The sequence below is a fragment of the Indicator indicator genome, chromosome 20 (assembly GCF_027791375.1).
Source record: "Indicator indicator isolate 239-I01 chromosome 20, UM_Iind_1.1, whole genome shotgun sequence".
NCBI lineage: Eukaryota > Metazoa > Chordata > Aves > Piciformes > Indicatoridae > Indicator > Indicator indicator.
Genome location: NC_072029.1, coordinates 1099751 through 1120324, shown reverse-complemented (window position 1 = coordinate 1120324; position 20574 = coordinate 1099751). Strand labels below are relative to the sequence as shown.

Genomic DNA, 20574 nt, shown 5'->3' with positions numbered 1-20574 from the left:
CCCCCTTCTCCCCTTTGAGAACACCACCTCTGTTCTACTAATTGTCAGGATAATAATTAAAAAGCTTTTTCCATACCACCATCTGCAGCCCACCTGCCCCTGCCATCCAGCTCTTTATTCCCAAAGGCTTTGGCATCATCCTGGGGGTGACCATAATGTTGGAGGAAAACATGTGGTTGGAGGTCACGGGGTTTGGGTGGAGTCAGTGGGACAGGATGTGGGCATGGGGTGACAGAGCAGCTGTGTTTGCCCTGGCCCCTCATCTCCCGGGCCAGTAAAGCACGAAGCCGTCGTGGCTCTTGCCGAAATCAGGGCTGGACGCCTCCGGCTGTGTCTTCACCGTCAGTACCTGCCGGCGCCTGCGGAGGCTCAGCTGGATGCGGTCGGAGACCCGGACCTGCAGCTGCCGCTTGGTCCTACAACATTCCAGCATCGACGGGGAGGGGGCTGGTAGGGGTACCAGGACCCCTCCAACCTCACCCCAGCTCTCAAACCCGAGCCCCCCAACTCACGCTCGGCAGTGCTCCAGGAGGATGCCCACCAGCTCGCCCACACGGTTGTCCCCTGCCGGCTGCATCTTGTGGAGACACACGGCCAGGTCCTCCTGGCTTCGGGTGTGGAACACCACCAGCTGTGCCAGGCAGCTTGTCACACTCAGCCCTGTCACCTGTGCGGACATCAAGGTGTCACTGCTATAGGTGTGGCTGCGGGGGGCGGGGCTTGAGATCACGGCATGAGCAGAGTGGCACAGCTAAGGCACTGTGGTCAACGTGGCAGGGCCAGCGCAGTGGGGACAGCATAGTGGGGACAGTGTGATGGGGACAAGGTGTCATGGACAGGGTACCACAGCCAGTACGAAGGGAACAATATGGCATGGTCAGCATGGTGGGAAGAGCATGGGGAGACGGCATCGCATCTGTCCCAGGACATGTCAACTGTGCTCATGCAGGTGGCCCCATCACAAGCCCGTGGAGATTGTGGAGTGGTCTTCGACCTCTGAGCAGGAGCAGGACAGCCACAACATCTGGGCCCCCTAACCCCAGCTCACCAGGACAAAACGTAGGAGGTGGCCTTGTCCCCCCTATCCCCTGGGGACCCTGGTGGGGCTGGGGACACTCACAGTGCTGAGGGGCACTGCCCGCATCACCCGGTACTGCTTCTGGGGGTCCAGCTTGTAGAGGTGCTGGTCTGTCACCAGGATGGCCCTGTCCCGGCTCTTCCCGAAGCGGCTGATCTGCAGGGACACAACCAGGTGGGGGGATGCCTTTGGGAGGTGACACAGAGGTGCTGGCCATGGAGGGCCTCCCCTGTGCCCTCACCTTACGGACGTGGCAGGAGAAGAGGACAGAGCCAAAGTGCACCTTGTCCTTGAGGGTCTGGAGGCGGCGGGCGAAGGACAGCGCCAGCCCTGGGTTCTCCACGAGCTGTGGGGAGCCATGAGGTGGGGCCGGGCTGGCACCTCTACATGGGGCTGGTGACACCCTGGGGCACACCATGGAGCACCCCCAGCCCCTGCCCTTACCGAGGAGAGGTAGTCCCGTGCCCAGGCACGCTGGCAGCCCCAGTCCTTGCGCAGCCCTCCCAGCGCCTCCATGGCTGCCACCTTGGCACGGATCTGGCCCATGGCCGAGGGGGGAATGTTCTTGATGATCTGCCATGCCCGCCACCTGCAATGCGCTCATGTCATCATCCTGTCCACCTCCCAGGGCCCTGGCCCTTGTGGCCCTGGCCCATTTATCCGTGTCCCACATTCCCATTCCACATCCCTGGCCCATGTCACCATCCCTCATCCATGCCCCAAATCCACATCCAAATCCTGTGTCCTCATCCCTGTCTCATGTTCCACACCCCCATCCCAAGTTCTTGTCCTATATCCCTGTCCCCACCCCACATTCTCATTCCATGTCCTCATCCCATGTTCCCATTACAAATCCCCATCCAATGTCCCACATTCCCATCCCACGTCCCTATCCCTGTGCTATGTCACCGTCCCTCGTTCTAGTCCCATATCCTCACCCTGCATCTCCAATCCATGTCCCCAGCCCACATCCCCATCTAAAGTCCGCATTCCTCATCCATGTTCCCATCCCACATCCATCCCACATCCCCTTCCCGTGTGTCTATCCCATGTCCCCATCCCACGTCCATCTTGCCATCCCACACCCCCAGCCCATGTCCCTGTCCCTGTGCTGGTACCTGCGGAAGAGGCCCTGGCTGGCCTCCTGGAATTGCTGCAGCACCGCGGGCGGCTCCGGCCACAGCAGGCTCTTGCCGAAGTCGGGAAGGCTGCGGACGGCCTGGAAGCGCTGGAGCAGCTCCCGCAGGTAGGCTCTCACCTTGTGCCGCTTGTAGCAGGCCATGATGGTGTAGGCAGCACGCAGGGCCCGGCAGCGCCGGCGAGCCAGGGCACCGCGCCACGCCTGTCCGACGCCCATGGTCAGAGCAGGCACTGCCCCACGGATCCCCCCCGGAGCGGGGCTGGGGCACCAGGGGTAGGCACCAGGCACCATGAGGCCCCCAAACTGTGAACCCCACCGGTGCAGTCCATGCCCTGCTCCAAAGAAATTCCCTCTACCAGCCCCACGCCCTGCCCCCTGCCATGCTAAGGCCCACCAGTGCCCTATTCTCTGCCCCATGCCATGCTCTGTACCATGCCCTATGTCACCTCTGTGTCACACCCCATCCCCTGCCCCACAGTATGCCCTGGGCCATATTCCATGTCACACCCTATGCCCTGCCACATCCTTTGACCCACAGTGTACCCTACACTGTGCCCCATGCCCCAGCCCATGCCATGCCCCATGCCATGTCCCACAGCACACTCTACACACTCAAGCACGACCCACGTCACAGTCATGTCACACCCCATCCCCTGCCCCACACTACACTTTACACCCTGTGCCCCAGCCTCTGCCCTCCAACCCCTGCCCCATGCCATGCTCCCGTCCAAGACCCCCAGCAACTCCCAGTGCAGGCAGAGCCTTGGCTGCCTGATGGCCATGCCACCATCACAACTACCCACCACATCACCAGCACGTCCCCCAGCCCCAGGTCACCCTGCTGTGCCACCAATGCCCACCTTCTGCAGCAGCAGGACAATGATGGGGATGAGCTGTGCCCGCTCCTGCTCAAGGCAGAAGAGGGTGTGTGGCGTGCGGATGAAGACCTTGGTGTGCCCATAAGCCACGTCACCCTGGAAGCCATGCTGCTCCAGGAGGGCTTGGGTGGCCTCCTGGTCACTGGCCATCAGGTGGTTGGGCCATGTGTATTCACAGGTCATCTTGTATCTGCAGGACACAACAGTGAGAGGGGGTTGGGATGGGCACAGTGTCCCAACACCTCGTGTCCCAACATCCTCATGCCCTAATATCATCCTTGTGTCCCAACATCCTCGTGTCCCAACACCCTCGAGTCCCAACAACATCCTTGTGTCCCAACATCATCCTTGTGTCCCAACATCATCCTTGTGTCCCAACACCCTCGTGTCCCAACATCATCCTCGTGTCCCAACATCATCCTCGTGTCCCAACATCATCCTTGTGTCCCAACACCCTCGTGTCCCAACATCATCCTCGTGTCCCAACATCATCCTCGTGTCCCAACATCATCCTCGTGTCCCAACACCCTCGTGTCCCAACATCATCCTCGTGTCCCAACACCCTCGTGCCCTAACATCATCCTCGTGTCCCAACACCCTCGTGCCCTAACATCATCCTCGTGTCCCAACACCCTCGTGTCCCAACACCCTCGTGCCCTAACATCATCCTTCTGTCCCAAAACCCTCGTGTCCCAACACCCTCGTGTCCCAACATCATCCTTGTGTCCCAACACCCTCGTGTCCCAACATCCTCATGTCCCAACATCCTCATGCCCTAACATCATCCTTGTATCCCAACATTATCCTCGTGTCCCAACATCATCCTCGTGTCCCAACACCCTTGTGTCCCAACATCCTCATGCTCTAACATCATCCTCATGTCCCAACATCATCCCTGTGTCCCAACACCCTCGTGTCCCAACACCGTTGTGTCCTAACATCATCCTTGTGTCCCAACACCCTCGTGTCCCAACATCATCCTTGTGTCCCAACACCCTCGTGTCCCAACACCCTCGTGTCCCAACACCCTCGTGTCCTAACATCATCCTTGTGTCCCAACACCCTCGTGTCCCAACATCATCCTTGTGTCCCAACATCCTCGTGTCCCAACATCATCCTCGTGGACACAACATGCTCATGTCCCAACATCATCCTCCTGGACGCAACATCCTCATGCCCCAACATCATCCTCGTGTCCCAACATCACCCTTGTGGACCCAACATCATCCTCGAGTACCCAACATCATCCTCGTGTCCCAACATCATCCTCCTGGATCCAACATCATCCTCATGGACCCAACATCATCCTCGTGTCCCAACATCGTCCTCGTGTCCCAACATCCTCATGCCCTAACATCATCCTTTTCTCCCAACATCCTCGTGTCCCAACATCATCCTCGTGGACCCAACATCATCCTTGTGTCCCAACACCCTCGTGTTCCAACACCCTCATGCCCTAATTTCATCCTTCTGTCCCAAAACCCTCGTGTCCCAACATCATCCTTGTGTCCCAACACCCTCGTGTCCCAACATCCTCATGCCCTAACATCATCCTTGTATCCCAACACCCTTGTGTCCCAACACCCTCGTGTCCCAACATCCTCATGCCCTAACATCATCCTTGTATCCCAACACCCTTGTGTCCCAACACCCTCGTGTCCCAACATCATTTTTTTCTCCCAACACCCTCGTGTCCCAACATCCTCATGCCCTAACATCATCCTTGTGTCCCAACACCCTCATGTCCCAACATCCTCATGTCCCAACATCATCCTTGTGTCCCAACACCCTCGTGTCTCAACATCATCCTTGTGTCCCAACAACCTCATGTCCCAACATCATCCTTGTGGACCCAACATCATCCTCGAGTACCCAACATCCTCGTGTCCCAACATCATCCTCGTGTCCCAACATCAACCGCGTGGACACAACATGCTCGTGTCCCAACATCATCCTCGTGTCCGAACATCATCCTCCTGGACCCCACATCATCCTCGTGTCCCAACATCATACTTTTGTCCCAACACCCTCGTGTCCCAACATCATCCTCATGTCCCAACACCCTCGTGTCCCAACATCATTCTCATGTCCCAACACCCACATGTCCCAACATCATCCTCGTGTCCCAACACCCTCATGTCCCAACATCATGCTCATGTCCCACCATCAGCCTTGTGTCCCAACATCAGCCTTCTGTCCCAACATCATCCTCGTGTCCCAACATCATCCTCGTGGACCCAACATCATCCTCGTGTCCCAACATCATCCTCGTGGACCCAACATCATCCTCGTGGACCCAACATCATCCTCGTGGACCCAACATCATCCTCGTGGACCCAACATCCTCGTGTCCCAACATCAACCTCGTGGACACAACATGCTCGTTTCCCAACATCATCCTCGTGTCCCAACATCATCCTCGTGGACCCAACATCATCCTCGTGGACCCAACATCATCCTCGTGGACCCAACATCCTCGTGTCCCAACATCATCCTCGTGGACCCAACATCATCCTCGTGGACCCATCATCATCCTCGTGTCCCAACATCATCCTCGTGTCCCAACACCATCCTCGTGTCCCAACACCCTCGTGTCCCAACACCCTCGTGTCCCAACATCCTCATGCCCTAACATCATCCTTGTATCCCAACACCCTCGTGTCCCAACATCATCCTCGTATGCCAACATGCTCGTGTCCCAACATCCTCATGCCCTAACATCATCCTCGTGTCCCAACATCATCCTTGTGTACCCAACACCCTCGTGTCCCAACATCATCCTTGTGTCCCAACACCCTCGTCTCCCAACATCATCCTTGTGTCCCAACACCCTTGTGTCCCAACATCATCCTTGTGTCCCAACATCATCCTTGTGTCCCAACACCATCCTTGTGTCCCAACACCATCCTTGTGTCCCAACATCATCCTTGTGTCCCAACACCCTCGTCTCCCAACATCATCCTTGTGTCCCAACACCCTCGTGTCCCAACATCCTCATGCCCTAACATCATCCTTGTGTCCCAACACCCTCGTGTCCCAATATCCTCGTGTCCCAACATCATCCTTGTGTCCCAACAACCTCGTGTCCCAACACCATCCTTGTGGACCCAACATCATCCTCGAGTACCCAACATCATCCTTGTGTCCCAACATCATCCTCCTGGACCCAACATCATCCTCGTATCCCAACATCGTCCTTGTGTCCCAACACCCTCATGTCCCAACATCCTCATGCCCTAACATCATCCTTGTGTCCCAAAACCCTCGTGTCCCAACACCCTCGTGTCCCAACATCATCCTTGTGTCCCAACACCCTCGTGTCCCAACATCCTCGTTCCCTAACATCATCCTTGTGTCCCAAAACCCTCGTGTCCCAACACCCTCATGTCCCAACATCATCCTCGTGTCCCAACACCACCCTCGTGTCCCAGCACCCTCGTGTCCCAACATCATCCTCGTGTCCCAACATCATCCTCGTGTCCCAACATCATCCTCGTGGACCCAACACCCTCGTGGACCCAACATGCTCGTGTCCCAACATCATCCTCGTGGACCCAACATCCTCGTTTCCCAACATCATCCTCGTGTCCCAACATCATCCTCGTGGACCCAACATCATCCTCGTGTCCCAACATCATCCTCGTGGACCCAACATCATCCTCGTGTCCCAACATCATCCTCGTGGACCCAACATCATCCTCGTGTCCCAACATCATCCTCGTGGACCCAACATCATCCTCGTGTCCCAACATCATCCTCGTGGACCCAACATCATCCTCATGGACCCAACATCCTCATGTCCCAACATCATCCTCGTGGACCCAACATCATCCTCGTGTCCCATCATCATCCTCGTGTCCCAACATCATCCTTGTGTCCCAACACCCTCGTGTCCCAACACCCTCGTGTCCCAACATCCTCATGTCCCAACATCCTCATGCCCTAACATCATCCTTTTATCCCAACACCCTCGTGTCCCAACATCATCCTCGTATCCCAACATCATCCTCGTGTCCCAACATGCTCGTGTCCCAACATCCTCATGCCATAACATCATCCTCGTGTCCCAAAATCATCCTTGTGTCCCAACATCATCCTCGTGTCCCAACACCCTTGTGTCCCAACATCATCCTTGTGTCCCAACATCATCCTTGTGTCCCAACATCATCCTTGTGTCCCAACATCATCCTTGTGTTCCAACACCATCCTTGTGTCCCAACATCATCCTTGTGTCCCAACATCATCCTTGTGTCCCAACATCATCCTTGTGTCCCAACATCATCCTTGTGTCCCAACACCCTCGTGTCCCAACATCCTCATGCCCTAACATCATCCTTGTGTCCCAACATCATCCTCGTGTCCCAATATCCTCGTGTCCCAACATCATCCTTGTGTCCCAACAACCTCGTGTCCCAACACCATCCTTGTGGACCCAACATCATCCTCGTGTACCCAACATCATCCTTGTGTCCCAACATCCTCCTCGTGGACTCAACATCCTCATGTCCCAACATCATCCTCGTGGACCCAACACCCTCGTACCCTAACATCATCCTCGTCTCCCAACACCCTCGTGTCCCAACATGCTCATGCCCTAACATCATCCTTGTGTCCCAAAACCCTCGTGTCCCAACACCCTCGTGTCCCAACACCCTCGTGTCCCAACATCATCCTTGTGTCCCAACAACCTCGTGTCCCAACATCATCCTTGTGTCCCAACACCCTCGTGTCCCAACACCCTCGTGTCCCAACACCCTCGTGTCCCAACATCATCCTTGTGTCCCAACAACCTCGTGTCCCAACATCATCCTTGTGTCCCAAAATCATCCTCGTGGACCCAACACCCTCGTGTCCCAACATCATCCTTGTGTCCCAACACCCTCGTGTCCCAACATCATCCTCGTGGACCCATCATCATCCTCGTGTCCCAACATCCTCATGCCCTAACATCATCCTCGTGTCCCAACACCCTCGTGTCCCAACATCATCCTCGTGTCCCAACATCATCCTCGTGTCCCAACATCATCCTCGTGGACCCAACATCCTCATGTCCCAACATCATCCTCGTGGACCCAACATCATCCTCGTGGACCCAACATCATCCTCGTGTCCCAACATCATCCTCGTGGACCCAACATCCTCTTGCCCCAATATCATCCTCGTGGACCCAACATCATCTCGGTCCCAACATCATCCTCGTGTCCCAACATCATCCTCGTGGACCCAACATCCTCTTGCCCCAATATCATCCTCGTGGACCCAACATCCTCTTGCCCCAACATCATCCTCGTGGACCCATCATCATCCTCGTGGACCCATCATCCTCGTGGACCCAACATCATCCTCGTGGACCCAACATCATCCTCGTGGACCCAACATCCTCGTGTCCCAACATCCTCCTCATGGACCCAATATCCTCGTGTCCCAACATCATCCTCGTGGACCCAACATCAACCTCGTGTCCCAACATCCTCATGCCCTAACATCACCCTCGTGTCCCAACATCATCCTCGTGTCCCAACATCATCCTCGTGTCCCAACATCATCCTCGTGGACCCAACATCATCCTCGTGGACCCAACATCATCCTCGTGGACCCAACATCCTCGTGTCCCAACATCATCCTCGTGTCCCAACATCATCCTCGTGTCCCAACATCATCCTCGTGGACCCAACATCATCCTCGTGGACCCAACATCCTCGTGTCCCAACATCATCCTCGTGGACCCAACATCATCCTCGTGTCCCAGCATCATCCTCATGTCCCAGCATCTTCCTCCTGTCCCAACATCATCCTCCTGAACTCAACATCAACCTTGTGGTCCCAACATCATCCTCGTGTCCCAACATCATCCTCTTGTCCCAACATCATCTTCGTGGACCCAACAACCTCGTGTCCCAACATCATCCTCATGTCCCAACATCATCTTCGTGGACCCAACAACCTCGTGTCCCAACATCATCCTCATGTCCCAACATCATCCTCGTGTCCCAACATCATCCTCGTGTCCCAACATCATCTTCGTGGACCCAACATCATCCTCGTGTCCCAACATCATCTTCGTGGACCCAGCATCCTCGTGTCCCAACATCATCCTCGTGTCCCAACATCATCCTCGTGGACCCAACATCATCCTCGTGGACCCAACATCATCCTCGTGGACCCAACATCATCCTCGTGGACCCAACATCCTCGTGCCCCAACATCATCCTCGTGGTCCCAACATCATCCTCATCCTCGTGGATCCAACATCCTCGTGTCCCAACATCCTCCTCATGGACCCCATATCCTCGTGTCCCAACATCATCCTCGTGGACCCAACATCCTCGTGCCCCAACATCATCCTCATGGTCCCAACAACCTCGTGTCCCAACATCAGCCTCGTGTCCCAACATCAGCCTCGTGTCCCAACATCAGCCTCGTGGACCCAACATCCTCGTGTCCCAACATCATCCTCGTGTCCCAACATCATCCTCGTGTCCTAACATCATCCTCGTGTCCCAACATCATCCTCGTGTCCTAACATCATCCTCGTGTCCCAACATCATCCTCACGGACCCAACATCCTCGTGTCCCAACATCATCCTCGTGGACCCAACATCCTCGTGTGCCAACATTATCCTCGTGGACCCAACATCATCCTCGTCGACCCAACATCATCTTCGTGGACCCAACATCATCTTCGTGGACCCAACATCCTCGTGTCCCAACATCATCCTTGTGGACCCAACATCCTCGTGTCCCAACATCATCCTTGTGGACCCAACATCATCCTCGTGTCCCAACATCATTCTCGTGTCCCAACATCATCCTCGCGGACCCAACATCCTCGTTTCCCAACATCATCCTCGTGGACCCAACATCCTCGCGTCCCAACATCATCCCCGTGTCCCAACATCATCCTCATGGACCCAACATCCTCGTGTCCCAACATCAGCCTCATGTCCCAACATCAGCCTCATGGACCCAAGATCCTCATGTCCCAACATCATCCTCGTGTCCCAACATCATTCTCCTGAACCCAACATCCTCGTGTCCCAACATCATCCTCATTTCCCAACATCATCCTCGTGTCCCAACATCATCCTCGTGGACCCAACATCCTTGTGTCCCAACGTCCTTGTGGTCCAAGTTCCCTCTGTTCTGAGGCTCAACATCCTTAATGCTCAATGGCCTCAAAGTCCTTACAGTACCAATGTCCCTGGACACCCAATGTCCCTATGGCCTGGTGTCTTCATGTCCCCCATCCCAATCACCCTGACACCCAACGTCCCAATGTCCCCATGTCCTGGTGCCCCCATGTCCCAGCTCCCAGTACCGCTGACACCCAGTGCTCTGCTGGGTGTCAGTGGGTGCTGGCCGTACCGCTGGAGGAAGCGGTGGTAGGGCTGGCGGTAGGCGAAGCCAGCGCGGCGCACGCGGACGTTCTCCAGCAGCCCCAGGTAGCAGACCTGGTGGCGGCAGAGCTCCTGGTCGAAGAGCGTTGGCGACTTTTGGTCGTTGGGTTTGATGCAGCGCACGTAGTAGGGCTCCTGTGGGGACGTGGCACGGAGATGGCAGCCACTAGTGACACCAAGCACTTGGGTGTCCTGGGCTGGCAACATCTTGGCTGGGTTTGGGATATGCCAGGATGGCTGAGGGACGTGCCAGACTGCCTTGAAGACATCTTGGCTGTCTGGAGATGTGCCAGGCAGGCACAGGGACGTGACTGTGTGGCTTGAGGCCATGCCCAGCCACCATGGAGATACACCAAGATGAGCTGGGGACATGCCCAGCTGGCACAGGGACACAGCAGGCTGGCACTAAGATGTGCCCAGCTGTTCCCAGTGCCCTACCTTAGAGGCAAGGTTCTCCACCAGGGCCACAATGGAGTTCTTGAAGAGCGTGGCAGTGGTCAGTGGGCGCTTGGTGACCTCGGTGATGCTCTGCTCGCCCTCGGGCCACATGGCACGCAGCACGGGGTCCGCACTGGGGACAATGTTGGCATGGGGATGGTGGCACTGGGCATCCTGCTCCACAGGTGTGCCCCCAGGTCCCTAGCCATGCCCCCAACCTGTTGTAGAAGAGGCGTTTGAAGTCCTGGAAGAGCGTGTCCTTGTTCTTGTCCAGGAAACCCTCCACTGAGTACCTGAGGGAGGAGAACATTGCAGTCAGGCCTTCTCCAGCCACCCTGGGGGTGTCCCTGGGGGCACCCATGGAGTTCAGGGGACTCTGGGGTTCAGTGCCCATGGATACAGAGTTCCCTTGTCCCTGTCCCCAGCCTCTGGCACATCCTCTACAACCCATCCTGCTGTGTGTGGCCTCTGGGGACATCCCAGACTGTATGAACCTCAGTGGACCCTCAATGGCCTCACATGGTCCTAAATGGTTCCACACAATCACCCACAGATCCTCAAAGCCCCACAGTCAGCCAACACCACCCCACAGTCCCTCAGGGGCCTCTAAGGCCCCATGGCCCTCCATGGTCCCAGGTGGCTCCCACATCCTCCCAGTGCAGCCCCAAGGCCCTCCATGTTCCTCCATGCTTCTCCACAGCCCCCCACAACTCCATGGCCACTCATCATGACCATAGTTTCCAATGGCCACCCACACTCCCATGGTCCCAAGTGCCCCTCTGCCAGTCCCTCATGGTGCCCATGATCCCCACAGCCCAACGGTCCCCCCATGAACCCAAACCACCTCCCACAGTTCCTCAAGACCCCCTCCATGCTTCCACATGGCCCTCATGGTTCTCCTGTGGTCTGTGGTCAACCACAGACCACGGTCAGCTATAGACCCTCAGGAGTCCCTGGAACTCCACGGTCTCAAGTGGCCCCCCATGGCCTTCACAGCCTCCTAAAGCTTTCCTTGGTGGCCCACAGCCACCCGAGGATGCCCCCAGGGCACCAGCTGCCTCCCCGGTGCCCCTCACGTGACGTCTCCAGCGTAGTGCTTGATGCGGAAGTCTCGGTCGAACTCCAGGGTCTTGTCTGTGGGGCAGAGCTGTGGGGCAGAGCCAGGTCAGTGCCCCACCTAGGGCCCCCCGCTGCCCCCGGGCCCCCCCAAGCCCCTACACACCTTGCGGCTGGTGTAGTGGGGGTGGTGGCCAAGGCGGGCATCCATCGAGGCCAGGAAGAGGGCATCGGTGATGGTGCCCACGGCCAGGCAGGCCTCGTCCAGCAGTGCCAGGATGCCGCGGTGGGGCTGCTCCACTAGCTCCACGATGGGCTCGTTGCTGAAGTACTCGATCTGGGGGGGGAGAAGCAAGGGGTGGGCACCATGAATGGCACCCCCCCCCGAGACCCCAGTTCACCCCCACACTCCCCCAGATCTCACCACGGCAGGTGGTGGCATCCATGTGCCCCCACCACGTTCTTGTGTCCCCATCATGCTCTGCCAGGTCCCACCATATACCCTCACATGCTGCCAGGCAACAGCCCCATGTCCCCTCCTGCCCCCACCACATCCTCATGTCCACCCTGTCCTCTCCCACTCTGCCAGGCAAAGCACCCCCCATGTCCCCTCACACTGCCAGGTGATGCCCTCCCCATGTCCCCTCACACTGTCAGGTGATGCCCTCCCCATGTCCCCATGTCCTCTCACACTGCTAGGTGATGCCCTCCCCATATCCCCATGTCCCCTCACACTGCCAGGTGATGCCCTCCCCATGTCCCCATGTCTCCTCACGCTCTGCCAGGTGATGCCCTCCCGCTGGTACTCAGCCTGCTCCTGCCTCAGGATCAGCTCAATGAAGAGCTGCTGCAGCTTCTCGTTGCAGTAGTTGATGCAGAACTGCTCAAAGCTGTGGGCAGGAGGTCAGCACAGTCACTGTCACTCCACCATGTCCCCTGCCCACTTCCCGCAAGCCACACAGCCCTTCTGGGGACCTCCTGCTCCTGTCCCTTCAAAGGCTCCCTCCTGGTGCTGGTCCTGGCACCTCCACATGTCCCTTGTGGTCCTGTCCCCTTCCATGTATCCCTTGGGCATCCTCCCCTCCATGCGTCTCTCCCAAGCCCTGTCCCTTCCATGAGTCTCCTCCTGGGTCTCATCCCTTCCTTTTGTCCCTCCTGGGTCCTGTCAGCTCCCTGGATCCCTATTGGGTCCTGTCACCTCCATGTGTCTCTCCTGAGCCCTGACCTTTCCACGAGTCCTCTCCTGGTTCTCATCCCCTTTCCTGCATCTCTCTCAAGTCCTGTCCTGTCCCTGTGTCCATCCTGGGTCCCAGCCCCTTGCTGTGTCCTGTCCGCTTCCCATGCCCCCCACCCGTGTTCCAGTTCACCTGTTGGTGTCAAAGATCTCAAAGCCATAGATGTCAAGGACGCCGATGACAGTGCCCTTGCCATGCTGGCGCACGTCATAGTCCCGGGTGGCAATGCTGGTATTGATGCGTCCCACGAGCCAGCAGAACAGCCGCTCGTAGATGGCCTGGGAGACAGGACACAGCCTGGTGGGCACCTCATGGGTTGGGTTGGAGGGACACAGAGTCATTGAATTGGATTGGTTGGACCTCTATGATGATTGGGTCCAACCTTCAACCCAACACCACCATGGCCATCAAACCATGGCCCCAGGTGCCATGGCCACAGGTTTCTGGAACACCTCCAGGGATAAGGACTCCACCAACTCCTTGGGCAGCCTGTGCCAATCCCTGACCACTCTTGCAGCAAAAAAATTTCTTCCTAATCTCCAACCCAAACCTCCCCTGGCACAATTCCAGGCCATTTCCTCCTTTAAGGGAGTTGCAGAGAGACAGAAGTTCTTCCCTCAGCCTCCTCTTCTCCAGGAACACCCCCAGGTCCCTCAGCTGCTCCTCCCCAGCCCTGTTCTCCAGACCCTTCCCCAGCTTTGTTGCCCTTCTCTGGACTCACTCCAGCTCCTCAATGTCCTTGGAGTGAGGGGCACCAAACTGACCCCATGATTCAAAGTGTTGCCTCGCCAGTACCCCCCGTCCAGGGGCACAATCCCTGCCCTGCTGCTGCTGGCCACACCACTGCTGATCCAGGCCCGGCTGCTGGTGTCCTTCTTGGTGACCTGAGCACACTGCTGGCTCATTTTCAGGTGGCTGTCATCAGTACCCCCAGCTCCTTCTCTGCCAGGCAGCTTTCCATCCGCTCTGCCCCAGCCTGGCAGTTGCCTGGAGCCATCCATCACCCCCTGCTGCCTGCTTACCTTGGCACAGGCGTCCCGGGCGTAGGCAGCCTCCTTGGGGCTGTGGCACTTCTGGATGAGTTCTCCGCCGCCAGCTGCCACGGTACGGCTCAGCAGGGCCTGGCGCAGGGTGCCTGGGGCTGTGGCTGTCAGCTCTGCCAGCGCCAGCACCTGCCCTGCGTCTGCCACCGCTGCCACCTCACCCTCTGCCGTGAACTCCACATTGCCCTGCAGGGGCCCCGCCAGGACACGGTGCTGGATGAAGGTGAGGGGACACCCAGGAGACCCCAAAACGGGCCTGGGGTGCCCCAGCACCAGATGCCCACACACCCCAGAGCTAGGCTGGGCCACAGAAGGCTGTACTGGTTTGCATTGGACTCTACTGGTTTGTATTGGGCTGAGCCACAGAAAGCTGTGCTGGTTTGCATTGGGATAGGTTGGTTTGTGTTTTGCTTGGTCATACAGGGTTGTAATGGTTTCTGCTGGGCTGTACTGGTTTGTGCTGGGCTGCAGTGGGCTGTGCTGGTTTGCACTGGGCTGTGCTGTTCTGCACAGGGCCGTGCTGGTCTGTACTGGGGTGGGGGGTCCCTACTGTCAGGGCTCTCACCAGGAGCAGGATGGTGGCCAGGATGCGGTGCAGGGATCCAACCTCCTCCGGGGAGAAGCCGATGGTGGCCATGGCCTCCTCCACTGCGTGGTAGCCAGCCACGTCATCCCTGCAGGCCTGGGGGGGCACAAAGGGGCAAGGTGAGGGAGGTGGGAACTGGCCCTGCCCCACCCAGCCCCACCTGGCCCCACTCACAGTGCCCATGGTGGTCCCCTGGGTGTAGTGGTAGGTGCCAGGGTCGCGCTGGAGGTGCAGTGAGGTCAGCAGCGCCTCGGGGGCTCCCAGCAGCAGCTGGGGAATACAGGATGGAGGTCAGCATCTGGCCCAGTGACCTCCTGGCCTGGTCGATGGCACTCAGTGTCCCCACAAGCTGGAGAGTCCAGTTCTGTTCCTCCCCATCTCATCCTGACCCAGCCTATCCCACCCTGGCCCATCCAGTGCTGTCCTGGTTATCCTAGCACCCATCCCATTCATCCATCCTATCCCATCCTGTCCAGCTCACCCAACAGATACCATCCACATCCATCCCATCTTATCCATCTCATAGATCCTATCCCAACCCTCACACCTCATTGATCTCCATCCCACCTCACCCATCCCATCTCAACCTTCCCATCCCATCCATTCCACCTTACTCATTTCAATCCCATCTCATCCATTCCATCTATTCCCATCCTAACTTTCCCATCTCATCCCATCCTATGTCAACTTTCTCATCCTATCCATCCCACCTCATCCATTTCCATCCCATCTCATCCACCCCACCAATTCCATCCCATCCCATCCCATCCCATCCCATCCCATCCCATCCCATCCCATCCCCACCTGATAGAATGCATGAAAGTTCCTCTCTCCTGGCTGCTGCTGGAGGACTCGGGACTGGAGGAGGGAGCAGGGGCTGGGTGCCAGGTGGTGCCCCGTGGGACCAGCACCCACCCACTGGCTGGCCTGTCCCATGGCCCCACCCACAGCCCCACCCACAGCCCCACCCATGGCCTTGCCCACACCTTCTCCAGGAGGTAGTTGTGGATGTGGCCACCAGTGGGGTCCCCCTTGAAGTCGAAGTTGATGTCCATGTAGCGGCCGAAGCGGCTGGAGTTGTCGTTGCGCTTGGTTTTGGCATTGCCAAAGGCCTCCAGCACGCAGTTGGACTTGAGCAGCACGTTCTTCACCCTGAGCAGGGTGGCACCACGTGGCATGGCATGGCATGGCATGGGTCAGCACGGTGTGGTGCAGCACAGTAAGGCATAGCACAGCGTGGTGTGGGGCATTGAGGCATGGTGCAGCATGGCATGGCACAGCTCCAAATGGCACTGCAGCCTCACTCACAGACACAGGATGTGGCACTCCTGGGCCTCACCCCCAGCACCCATATGGCCACGGGGGCACCACCAGGACCACCCCACAGTCATTGGACACCCCTGATTGCCCCACATCTTCTCTATGCCCCAGGACCTCCCTACACCATCCCCACAGATATGGGACCACCCTGGTTGCCCCACACCATCCCAATGGGCATGAAGCACCCAGGTCCCCCTCCCCTGACCCCACAGGTAGTTCCCCCCACCCCTAATCTGGGATGTCCATGGGTTCCTTATGCCCCAGCAGCCATCCCTCCAGATGGCAGCGTGGCCAGGCCCCACCTCTCGACCTCTGCACGCTGGCTGGGGTTGGTGATGGCAGCGATGTACTGCATGATGTACTTGCTGGCCTCTGTCTTGCCTGCCCCACTCTCACCTGGCAGAGAGGAGAGAGCAGGGGCTGGGCTGAGGCACCCACCCGAGGGTGCCCCTCACCCAAGCACCATAGAACCACAGAACTGCCTCAGCTGAAAAAGCCCTCCAGGATCACCCAGCCCAGCCATCAACCCAGTACCACCATGGCCTCAGGTGCTATGGCCACAGGTTTCTGGAACACCTCCAGGGATGGGGACTCCACCACCTCCCTGGGCAGCCTGTGCCAATCCCTGACCACTCTTGCAGGAAAGAAATTTTTCCTAATCTCCAACCTAACCCTCCCCTGGCATGATTTCAGGCCATTTTCTCTCATCCCATTAACTGATACTAGGAAGAAGAGACCAAACCCCACCTGGCTCCAGCCTTCTTTCAGGGAGTTGCAGAGAGCCAGAAGGTCTCCCCTCAGCTTCCTCTTCTCCAGGCTCAACACCCCCAGGTCCCTCAGCTGCTCCTCCCCAGCCCTGTTCTCCAGGACCTTCCCCAGCTTTGGTGCCCTTCTCTGGACCTGCTCCAGCTCCTTAATGTCCTTGGAGTGAGAAGCCCAAAACTGAACACAGAATTTGAGGTTCAGCCTTACTAGTGCCCAGTCCAGGGGGACAATCCCTGCCCTGCTCCTGCTGGCCACACCACTGCTGATCCAGACCAGGATGCTGGTGACCTTCCTGGCCAGTTGGGCACTGCTGGCTCATCTCCTGCCACTGTCAACCTACACCCCCAGGTCCTCTTCTGCTGGGCAGTTTCCAGCACTCTGCCCCCCATCCTGGAGCCTTTACAAGGTTGTTGTCACCAAGGGCAGGACCTTGGCTTTGTTAAACCTCAAGCAGCTGAGCTTGACTCATGGATCCAGCCTGGCCAGCTCCTTCTGCAGAGCCTTCCTGTCTTGACCAGTTCAACTCTCCCACCCAGACCCTGGGGTCTGCAGCCTTACTGAGGGAGCCTCAGTGCCCTCATTCAGATCGTTGATAAAGACATTAAAGAGACCTGAGCCCTGGGGAACACCACTGGTGGCCAGCTGCCAGCTGGACTCATCTCCATTCCCCTCCATTCTCCAGTTCCTAACCTCCAGCTCAGCCACCCAGCTGGTTTCTAACCCCTGGAGGTGCCCACATCCAGGCTCTGAGCAGCCAGGGGCACCAGGGGGATGCTGAGGGCAAGGCCAGTACTGGCTGCCCCGGCAGGCCCCTAACCTGAGATGACGATGCAGGTGTCCTTGGCACGGCGCTTCATGGCCTTGTATGCGGCGTCGGCCAGGGCGTAGAGGTGCGGAGGGCGCTCGTAGAGCTCACGGCCCCGGTACCGCTCCACCACAGGCGGCCCGTAGAGAGGCAGTGCCCGGTACGGGTTGATGGCCACCACCACCTCCCCGATGTAGGTGTAGATGCGGCCCTCAGAGAACCTGTGCACAGGGGAGGCTGTGGGGAGGGCTGGAGGGGGGCCGGCTGGAGTGAGAGGTGTTGGGTTATGGGGTAGCATCCTGCAGGGTGATGGGCTACAGGGTAGGGTGGCACCATGTAGGATGCCGTGCCATGGGGTGGCACCCATGGGATGCTGCATCATGGTGTGAGGTGATGCCATGCAGAGTGCTCTGCTAAGGGTGGTAAAACCACCCCATGCCATGGGGCAGGATGATGCTGTCCATGGGCTGGCACCCTGTGGGCCGATACTCCATGAGCTGCTGTGTCAGAGGGCAGGATGCCACTCTGTGGAGTCCTGTGGGGTGAGGTGGCATCCTGCTGGGCGGAGCTGCAGGGCAACAGAAGACAGGAAGGCCTCATCCGCACCCTCAGCCACCCAAGCCACCCCACGGAGCAGAACCTGTCTCAGTGTCCTCCAAGGCAGCAGGGCACCGCCCAGATGCTTCCTGCAGTGCCAGGGTTTGGTGGCACACCCTTTGCTGGGCCTCACAGTCCCTGCTGCCTCCCATCACACCACCACACCCCAGCTGCCATCAGGGCAATGCCAAGGTCCTTGGTCACCCCAAACCCAAGGTGCCGAGCTGGCCCCTTAGGGTGCCCACCCCATGTGCCCCCAGCAGTGTGTGTGCCCCCAGCAGCGTGTGTGCCCCGTACCTCAGGCGCAGGTTCTCCAGGAACTGTTCCATCGTCACCTCATCCAGGAGGACAAAATCAGCTTTGCCCACCTCAGGGCCCTCCAGCTCTGCCATGTCGCCCTCACCGCCGAGCACCACTTCCCCCCTCGCCTGTGGTTTCCTGCGCCTGCGGCGCAGGCGTGTGTCACCGACACCTCCCATGGCGCTGGCCCTGGGGCTGGTGACACCCAGATCCACAGGGTGGGAGCCCCCTGGTGTCCCCAAGGGCAGGGATTAAGGGGCTGAGGGCAGACTCTTGTCAGTGCCCAGTGCCAGGACAAGGGGCAATGGGCACAAACTGAATCCTAGGAGGTTCCACCTCAACACAACCTTTGTCCCAGGCTGCCCAGACGGGTTGTGGAGTCTCCATGTCCAGAGAGATTCCAACCCCTCCCAGGCATTGTGCTCCTGGGCAAGCTGCTGTGGGTGCCCTGCTTTAGCAAGGGGTTGGACTGAGTGATCTCCAGAGGTCCCTTCCAACCCAACCAGGCTGGGATTCTGGGATACTCTGCAGAATATAATGAATTAGGTTCCATTAGGATGGAGCACATGTACCAAGGTATACGTGATTTTAGATCACATAACTCTCCTAGCAGGAGGTGACCCTGCCTATGGCAGGGGGTTTGGAAGTGGATGATGCTTAAGGTCATTTCATCTCCAGCCATTCTTTTAAATCCTGTCTGCAAGAAATCCTGTCCTGACACGGCTGCTGTCTGAGCTGACAGAGGCTGAGCTGCGATTTTTCTCCCCTGCAGAAGCCAAGTCTCAGCTGTGGGTGTCAACTGGCTTCACACACTGGTGACAAGCACCCTTCTTGCGGGCAGTACGCTGGTACCAGCTGGGGAGGGCTCCCAGTGTGCTCCATCCATAAAAACCACCCATCAGTGCTTTGCTGTTGGCTGGGCATCATGCAGGATAAACTGAGCAAGAGCTGAATCCCATGGTGTTCTACTTGGGCCTCAGAAGTTGAGAGGACTCAGCCTGGCTCCTAACACACAGCTCATGCTTGCAGTGACCTGATCAGCAGGACTGAGAGGGAGAAGGGGAAGAACAGCACCATGCAGCCACCACCTCACTCCGCATTCCTCCTTGGTGCCATGGAGACACAGACCACTGCATCCCCAGCCAGCCTGTGCCCACTCTGCTCATGTGCTTCTCAGCAATATTGCTCTGTACTGCCAGCAGGGTGCACAGGAAGCACTGGGGGAAGGACTCTACAGTATGGCAGCAGGAGAATGTCTTGGCCCAGAGGAAGAGAGAGACTTGTTCCTTTTAAAGGATTGCTGTGTGTGAAATCAAGGCACAAACCAGCCCAAAGCTCAAAAGCCAGGCTATCTACTGAAGGATAAAGTGAATGAACCAGAGGAAGGGAGAAAAGGGAGAGAGAGGAAAAAGGGAGAAAGAGAGAGAGAGCAGGAAAGGAATTCTATTACCATCTTTGGCCAGAGGAGGAAAGAACAAGCAAGAAAGGTCCCAAGAAAGGTCCTTTCCAGGTTGTGCTGTCCAAGGGTGCAGTGTCTCCAGCTGGAAGGAGGAGGGGGAGACATCTCAGAATCCTGTCCTCCCTCAGTGGGTTTCCTCGTCCGGCATGTAGTGTTTTCAGTGGAGTTCTCCTCTCTTAGCAGGCTCCAGCCTGCTTTGGTGGGGGAAACTGCCTCCAGCCTGAGGTGTCTCTCGTGACGTTTTCCCTGCAAGCTGGTATAGCTCAGGGCTTTTTTTTTTTTCAGTTCTTTAATCGCAGTTTTCTCCTGACCCCTCACCCTTATGTGTCCAGGTGTTGCCTCCAAGGGCTCTTAATGCATATTCCTGTGTGCTTGAAGGGGTCTGGCACCAGGGTAGGCCTCCACTCCCTCCTTTGCCTCCTACCTGTTCACACATCACTACACCTCCCTGGACTTACCAGGCCAGGAGGAGCTCT

General features: G+C 57.7%; 1 protein-coding gene across 1 annotated transcript; it reads right to left on the bottom strand.

Moving 5' to 3' along the window:
• Positions 1-259: 259 nt before the first annotated feature.
• On the bottom strand, positions 260-18731 carry MYO1G (myosin IG). The gene is made up of 22 exons (XM_054389938.1): positions 18637-18731; positions 17755-17963; positions 16475-16568; positions 15839-16004; positions 15657-15710; positions 15027-15122; positions 14832-14948; positions 14246-14452; positions 13356-13501; positions 12764-12878; positions 12155-12325; positions 12009-12079; positions 11151-11225; positions 10933-11065; positions 10463-10629; positions 3080-3287; positions 2197-2420; positions 1523-1667; positions 1320-1424; positions 1121-1234; positions 513-667; positions 260-416 (listed from the first exon to the last, which is right to left on the bottom strand). The coding sequence occupies exons 1-22, from the start codon at positions 18729-18731 to the stop codon at positions 260-262; spliced, it is 3024 nt and encodes a 1007-aa protein (XP_054245913.1).
• Between the last annotated feature and the right edge of the window lie 1843 nt (positions 18732-20574).